This window comes from Lupinus angustifolius, chromosome LG03 (genome assembly GCF_001865875.1).
Source record: "Lupinus angustifolius cultivar Tanjil chromosome LG03, LupAngTanjil_v1.0, whole genome shotgun sequence".
Classification (NCBI taxonomy): domain Eukaryota; kingdom Viridiplantae; phylum Streptophyta; class Magnoliopsida; order Fabales; family Fabaceae; genus Lupinus; species Lupinus angustifolius.
Genome location: NC_032011.1, coordinates 28,808,759 through 28,817,762, shown reverse-complemented (window position 1 = coordinate 28,817,762; position 9,004 = coordinate 28,808,759). Strand labels below are relative to the sequence as shown.

At 32.6% G+C, this 9,004-nt stretch overlaps 1 protein-coding gene across 1 annotated transcript; it reads left to right on the top strand.

Annotated features, from left to right (window-relative positions):
• LOC109344363 (fidgetin-like protein 1) lies at positions 393 to 8,712 on the top strand. Its single transcript, XM_019583116.1, has 13 exons — positions 393 to 708; positions 1,270 to 1,396; positions 2,163 to 2,495; positions 3,432 to 3,670; positions 4,131 to 4,258; positions 4,351 to 4,469; positions 4,549 to 4,641; positions 4,921 to 5,022; positions 5,200 to 5,302; positions 5,969 to 6,052; positions 6,133 to 6,228; positions 8,285 to 8,412; positions 8,506 to 8,712. The coding sequence occupies exons 1-13, from the start codon at positions 395 to 397 to the stop codon at positions 8,605 to 8,607; spliced, it is 1,968 nt and encodes a 655-aa protein (XP_019438661.1). The 5' UTR covers positions 393 to 394; the 3' UTR covers positions 8,608 to 8,712.

Here is a 9,004-nt window from a genome sequence, read left to right as displayed (position 1 = left end):
AAAGCACAAAAACAACATCATTTTAAGAGGAGGAAAATATATAATGCTTTCAATTTTTTAAACATTTATTAAAAGTGAACAAAAAAAACATCCTCTCATTTTTCTAGTAAGTAATAATAAAAGCTCAATTATTTAATATTTTTTGTATAAACAAAACTGTACATTAAGAAATTAATTCATTTTAAGGTCCATTTATTTATATGCAATAAACTAATTCCTCTTAGGATATGTGTTCCACCAAATCTTATAAATTAAACTTTTGATCTTTTTATCTATCATATGATCTAGTACGACTTTATATCCTTATTGTTCTATTTATTTGATATCACTTCATAATTAGTGTCCTATAATAGCCCCGAATTTGAAAAAACAATTGGCGGGAAATTAGAACACTATGAAACAAAGGCATGAAAACCCACACCAATATTCTTCTTCATCTTCTTCTCCAATGGAAGAACCAAAACAAAAGTGTTGGAGGCAACAAGTGGAGGAGAATCTTCACCGTCTCCACTCTCTCCACTTCGGCGCTGAACTCGCTCTCGATAACAACGATTTCCATTCCGCTCATATCTTCTCCCTCCGCCTCCTCGGCTTTCTCGATTCCCACACCGTCTCCGCCGTCGATGAAGCCTTCGTTCATCCCATTCGCCGTGAAGTCCTCGCCAAGGTTCACTCTATTCGTAGATCTCTCGTTCCTCATTCCGATCGGTACTATTTCTTTCTCTCATCAATTCCTTCTTTGTTATATTATATATGTAGGAAGTGATTAAGATGTAAAACGAGAACAATAGTTATTGTGGAAACGAGAATAATTAATATTGAGAATTGTATCTTAATCGAACATAAGGATCATGTGATTGATAACTAACTCTCATAGTTGTTTTCGCTGTTTATATATGTATACATATAGGGAGCTATTCACACGAAATGTGCCCTATTGTGAGAAATTAAAACAATTAATACAAATTATTAGATCTTAATTGAACGTTCAAGATTAAAAGATACATACACATGACTATCATGTGGCCAATAATCTCACAGTTTTTATATGAGAACCGTTAACTACTCACATGAGAACAATATGCTATTGTGAGAAATGATAACACTTATTATAAACCACTATATCTTGATTGAATGATTAAGATTAAGATACATGTACATGACTATCATGTGACCAATAACTGACTTTTAATCCTAATTACCCAAATTTATTGTTGAGTAGCTATCTCTACATATATATATTCTTTAATCAGTTTGCCTTTTCATTAGGTATGCTTTTGAACAAGCAAAGAAAACTCCTGGACTCGTTTTTGGCGCAACTGGAGATATTGATATTGACAAGATTTGCAAGTCGAAATTCTTTCGAGCTCTTAATGAAAATGATGACAATCAATTGGTACTAATTGTTATTACTTCTTTTTATGATTTTTATTCTAATTGTTGTGATTCCTCTAGGCTATGTTTGGATTATTAGAAGTCATAGTTACATGCTACATGCTTCCCTGGTTTTATGCCATTTGTCGGTTTTTACATTATTTTTACAATACTTTCTTTATGAAGAAGTTGTTATGTGGTAGCCATATGTAGGCTAAATGAGAAAACGATCGAACTATGTTAGAATTAGATGCAATGAAGTAGAATCAGATGTGGTATTACTAAGTAAAACATCAACTTGGTCTATGAGATTACAAAATGTTAAGATGGTTCTGAGTTCTGACTTTGCACATTGTCAGTGAGTTCTGACTTTACACTACTAACTTCTATTGGTTGAATGGTTTAAATTAAGATGAAATGATTCCATTTAGTTTTTCTTTCATCCTACTTGAGGAATAATATGAGATTAAATCAAATGAAATCATGTTATTATTCATTGATTCATTCCGTTCCACTCTATTTCATCATAAAATATTCAAAAAAATAATTGGTAGCCATCCAATTCCACTCATCATCAAATTTCCAAGCATAGCCAAAATAACCAGCTGCGGAGCTAGAAGATGGTTCAAAGAAGAAAAATAATTATTTATTGAAGAATTTATATTTTTCTTTGAACAATTTCAATTTTAAGAACTCTCGGATAGACATTGCTATCATTTCAATTAATCCTCTGCAACTGAGATAATTGAGGTAATGATATGTGAATTAATGGTGTTTTCTGTTTCCAGGGTGATCAGCAGGGGAAGCAACACAAGACATGTGGCAAGGAACCGAAGGAAAGGGTGCAAGCAAAATTGACAACCATATCTGAGAAAAGTACCTTCAAAACTAACAGCTCTGAGGACTGCATGGTTGTTGAAAGGCCTCAATCAAGTACCAAGGGTCGTGCTTTCTTTTCTTTTGATGAGGAAGAAAGAGCCTTTGCAAACACTTTTGGGAAAAAGCGTGCACACTTAGAAATTCATAGCCCCAAAGTTGGTTATGCAAATTCACCGTCAAGCAAGGAGGAAATTGATTCTGATGGCCATGGCAATGGGTTTGTTACTGCTAGAGCCAAATTGGTAAGATTATTTCACTAATTGTCCACTTTGTCATATTCTATTGTCAAGTTTGGGAACCTGGGCACTGGAAGTGTTTTCTATCCTTTGATTATAATATGCATTCCCATTACATGGAGGGTTTTCCAATAGATATAGCCGAAGATAAAGAAAAATTATAGGTGAAACTATTAATAAAGATGAAATGTTTATTATTTGTCTATGGATATGATTTATGATAAGGGCCATAAGGCATTATAGCATCGTTTGACTCATTAGCCAACCCCATCCAGTGGCTTGGTTGTTGTAGTATGTGTTACTACTTATTCTTAGATTTGGTTCAGTATTGCATTTTCTACCATTGTAATGCACTCGTTTTTTATCTTTACTTTTCTATTTTTGTGCATGCTAACATAATTCTTTTAAGAATAGTGATATACTTTCTAGATGAAGTTTTAGAAGGAAGCATTATATCAAAGCTTATGCAACCGTAATATTGTGGTTGCGGTGACTGCCGCAACCGCATCACCTTATAATTGCAGTGTAATACTGGATCACATTGACGAGGCCGCATCGAGCCACAACACAATTACATTTGACCACATTGAGCCTAATCAAATTCAAAAATATTTTATTAATCACAAAAAAATTCACACTGCAATTCCCGCAATCCACATTACAACTGTCACAGTAGAAAACATAACCGGAATCGCAATTTAAAATAGTGGAGGAAGTATGCTTGCTTATGAAAAAAGGAGGAAAGAAGTATGCTTAAAAGGGCATGACAACAAACTGTAACAGGTTATAAAACTTACATACTAGCAAGGAAAAGAAACACACTATCAGTAAATTTAGTTAGTTTTTGCATCTTATCTTTTATGTGATATGTTTTGTCCTATTCCTTTTTGAGGTACTTTCTCTGCTAGTAGCAGTGTTGATGACAATACCTTATTTGGGCAGGAAATGGAAGCAAGGCAGAAGCGTGGAGGTGTTGGTTCACCAAGTGCAGCAGTCTCACCACAATGCGATAACAACCCTGCCAATAGGTTATATGGTGGGAGATCATACGGTGTTTCACGACGAGGTGTCCGTGGTAATTTTGTTCCTCCTATTAAATCCAATGGGAACAATGTTGGAAATATGACTTCACGAATTGGTGGAAAGAGTGATGATTCTTTAGAGGACTCTACTAAGAGATGGTCAGTGATCTAACCATCGTATTAATCTTTCTATGTTCCTAGCACGTGCTCATCATTCTTTACTGTCTTCTAACTTTGTTCTCATTATTCATTTCAAAGCATAAATTGCAATATCTTTCTTCCTAGTTATTCCTGTAGATGCCATCTATGGTTTTGAATTGTGGTTGGAGTCACATTTGCTAATGGGTTACATTTATCACAATTACGAGCAAATGCGAAAAAATGCGACCATGCTGCAATTGTGATCATGATGCGATTGTAGACACTACCAAAACTATAACATTATGGCCACAATTGTAATTGTAAGCCATAATTTAAAACCATGATGCCTTTACAATGATTTTTTGATCTTGCAGTTAACTTTCATGCAATTGTGATGGAATCAACCCTTGACACACTATTCTGTGTTTTTTTTGCTAGTATGCTAAACTTCCTAACGTGTTTCATATTTTGCCTTTAGTTTGGAAATGCTGTATGGGCCTGATGGCGAGCTTCCTGAGAAATTGAGGAATTTGGAACCTCGCCTCATTGAACATATTAGTAATGAAATTATGGATCGAGATCCCAATGTACGGTGGGATGACATTGGTAATAACTAGCTATGCATCTTTCTTCTTTCTTCCCGGATTCACAATTTGCATACAATTGAAACTAAATGTACTCTACTTATGACACTGTAGCGGGATTGGATCATGCTAAGAAATGTGTCACTGAAATGGTCATATGGCCTCTGCTACGTCCTGACATATTTAAGGGCTGTCGTTCCCCTGGGAAGGGTCTGCTTCTATTTGGTCCACCAGTAAGTGCAAAGTTCTCTTCCCGATGGTGCGAATTGCAAACACTCTGGTCTTTAATCTGCCTATTACTTTGTATACAAGGGAACTGGCAAAACAATGATTGGAAAAGCCATAGCAGGGGAAGCAAAGGCAACTTTCTTTTACATATCCGCAAGTTCGTTGACAAGCAAGTGGGTATGTTAGATATTCCTTTTAACTTCAGTGGTTTAGTATTTTGAAGGTTTGCCAACATATCCCTCTCAGAACTTAAAATCTTAGCTGCTTACCTGCAATCTTAGATTGTGTAACCCAAATCCCAAAAACTTTACATTTTGTATATTCTTACTACTCTCAAATGCATGCCCCCTTACCATGGGTTATGGGTACCTCACTCAACTCATCAACTGGATCTATCAGACTATATATCCTAAAGGTCTTATTTTGAATACCTGATATATCTTTTGATGGTTATAGATTGGAGAAGGAGAAAAGCTAGTAAGAGCTCTTTTTGGGGTTGCTAGTTGCCGTCAACCAGCAGTAATTTTTGTTGATGAGATAGATTCACTTCTGTCTCAGGTATGCTTATATTTTGTTTTATGATGACAAACATTTAATGCTATAACTAAACTTATTGTGGGAAATTTTAGTTAAACCATTACAGTGTGATCCTATAGAGGGAAATGTAAATTCCACAGTATCTTTTACTCTTACTCTTTTCTCTCATTCTTATATTTCATATATTTTTTGTCTCAGCGTAAGTCAGAGGGTGAGCATGAATCAAGTAGACGGCTAAAGACACAATTTCTAATTGAAATGGAAGGCTTTGACAGTGGTAACGAACAAATTTTGCTTATAGGTAAATCGTAAACACCAAGTCCAAATACCTTTTCTCGTTTTTAGTCATTGTTTTTGTAGTATTATTACAATTCTAGTTAAATAGCTGTTCTGGTGTTTAATAGGGTAGCTAAATGCATGGTCATAGTCCAAAAACAAATTAAGCATGAGTATATGACACATTGAGCATGAGACCAGCTTATCAGCAAGTTAAACAATAATGAAGAACAAAACATATCACTAATTCACTATAAGATGTTCTTTGTCTCACTTCGTAGTTCCTACATTCCTTTTTGTTTGTGTATTATACAGAAGTAAAACTCTGCTAACTTGAGTTCTCTGCTTTTGAGTTTGATCTTGTTATATTTTTTAAAGATATCATTTTATATGTTCAGATGGTGAGTTCGGTACAAGGATAAAGTTGTTGTTTAGTGACTATGAGGTCATGACTTAAAATCTTGGAAACTATCTCTTAGCTTGGTTGTAAGACTGTGTCCATATACCCTCCACAAATCCCAACCAGCCTCGTGCAATGGACCATATTTTTATTCATTTTATATGTTCATCTATCTTGTGCTTTTGAGACGAAGAATAGTGTCATTGGTTTTATGGTAGTAACTAGTAAGCTTCAATGGCATAAACTTGTGGTCATAGTATTTGTTACACAAGCTGAATATAAATTATGCAGGGGCAACAAATCGTCCTCAAGAACTTGATGAAGCAGCACGAAGGAGACTTACTAAAAGACTTTATATCCCTCTACCCTCTTCAGGTTCTGTTAATTTTTCTCATCTTTTCATATGAACTCTTTTGGCACCATGTGGCTATAACTTATTTCCATTGGAAATGCAGAGGCAAGAGCTTGGATTGCACGTAACCTTCTAGAGAAAGATGGGTTATTCAAGCTATCAAACGAGGAAATAGATATCATATGCAACCTAACAGAAGGTATCAAATATTTTTCCTAGCAAAACTATTTTTGCCCATTATTTAAGTTGTTAATTGGTTAAATGAGACCTCATCTTCATCAATAAAATGTCAACAACAACATAATAAACTTTATATAACATACATGTAATGCTACTATATTAATATATGGTACATCGGATATAAATTTAGTTGATACTTTTTTGAACTCATTACTTTCCAAAATAATAATCGTACACTATTTGTATATATATATTTTCAATTATCTATACTTGAAAAATATAAAATAACTACTATTTTATGTTTCTCTTTTTATTTTTTATAACTTCTAATTTCATGTTTATATATATTAATACTAATAATAAACATAAAATAACTACCCATGGAGTATTCATGTGTATTTTATGTTTCTCTATTTTAACTTTTATAACTTTTAATTTCATCTATATCTATATCTATATTTATATTTATACTATTAATAAAACCAAAACAAATAATAATTATCACTATGACATAATTTTTATATTCCAAATTAATCATTTGTAACATTTCTTATTAATAACTAATATAAACTTCCACACTATTACTTCCACATAAATACATAATTAATCTTCCATACATTTCTTATTTATATTTTCACAGTTCATATATTATATTTTTTATATTTAATTTTTTTTTCTTAAATAGTAGAAGAAATACAAATGTCAGTCGATTGGCAGGGGTGCCGGTTGACACACTAGTATTAATAATTGAAATAATATAACTTAAAAGTTAGTGATTAATGATAAAAATGAGTTTTAGTAGAGAAATCAAATGGAAGTCTACTACATAAATGAGATGAATATTTTATATATAGTAATTAGTAATATGCCTATGTATATTTGAATTTTTTAAAAGTATATTTAACTTATATTGAATTCCAATTTTTTATTTTTTTGACAATCATATTTTTTAGTTGTAATTGATTCTTCCCGTTATCTATTGGTATTTTTTTGGAGCATAATATTCATTCTAGTATATAAAATTCAAGTGGATTGCATCATTCACGTTCACTTATATTAGTTCTATTTCATAGCTAATGATAATTTATGGTTAAATATGAATGTTAGATGATGCATGATAATATAAAAATAAATAATATCTATACATTATCAATTAAAGATTTATACATAATTAATATATTATTTATTATTTATTTTTATTTTTTTTGTTGAAGAGTCTGAAGAATAATGAATATAATGATAATCTATAAAAGTCATAGGATATTGGTACATCTTTTTTCTCTCTAAAAAAAACTATTACTATCTAGTATATACATATATTTCTCTTCTTTTTAATTTTTATTTATATGAAAAAGTTAAATGCAAGAGTTGATTGGTTGAAAGATTAGTGAATATTGGGAGAAATAAAGTGGCCCAATTTTGGTAATAGTCCATCCTAGTTTCCAATGCCTAGGATTTGTATTCTTCCTCGTTTCATCTTCCTCATCACGTTGCAGCAGTCATGGCAAATAGCCTAACCACTTCTTCTTTATTTCGTTTTCTTCAACCAAGGCTCTCATCATTGCTTCAACGCTTCCTCTTTTCTGCCATATTCAAAACAATTAACTATGCCTGACGTCCCAAAATGTGGACCGCCAAGAACATGTATTGTGTACTACAATGAGCCACACCGCGAATCGGTACGCATGAACCAGTTCATAATTCGTCGTCGTGGTGGAGCAAATTATGTGACTATGCTTGAGATAAGATAAGATTATAAATGAATATATTAATTAGAAAGTTGAAGTAACTCCTACTATAGAAAGATGGTAAAATCCTGTTTGGATGTGTGGACTAAATCGTTGCTAGTATCATGAAAGTTATTTTAAAATCCAGAGGAAGGGGAATGCCTAGAAAAACTATAGATAAAATAAGTTGGAAAGATTCAAAGATGATGATTTGTTAGAATTATTTATGATAGAGTGATCGTTCAATACATGTGTGTATTGTTGACTTGTTAAATGAAATTATGAAATAAACCTATCCTTAATTTCTATCGATTTACGTTTCTTATACTAGACAATTTCATTGACTAGGTTATTCAGGATCTGACATGAAGAACTTAGTGAAGGATGCTTCTATGGGTCCCCTAAGAGAAGCTTTAAAACAAGGCATAGAAATTACAAAGTTGAAAAAGGAGGATATGCGACCAGTAACCCTTAAGGTATGTAGAAAAGTACCATGCATAGCCCTTAAATTTCAAAAAATAATAACATTAACTTCATTGATTTTAAAACGTTTTTCTCGCTTTGTCTAGGATTTTGAAAATGCCCTACAAGAGGTGAGACCTTCGGTTTCCCCACATGAACTTGGCACTTATGATGAATGGAACAAGCAATTTGGAAGCCTTTCACTGTAGACTCTCTCTTATGATTTTATGAAGAAAAAACATAGAAACAACTAAATTCAAAACATGGTAGTAACATTAATATATATCAAGAAGAAAATTAAATGATTGCCACAAGCTGATTTATGGTACAATGATCATATTTAAATCAGCTTGCTTAACTGGATAATTGCTTATAAGGTAATGAATTGGATCAAGCATGTGCATATTTGAAAGAAATTACTTATGTCACAAACATAGCACGTTTTTTGCAGGAATATTATTTCTCAATGATGATGAACATGTCCAACGACCAAAGTTAGGCTGGTGAACATGTGTGCAAACCCATCAATTTAATATTTCTTTACACCCAATCATTTTCCTTATACAATAAACAAAAAAAAAAGTAGTTTCTACTCAATAATGTAGT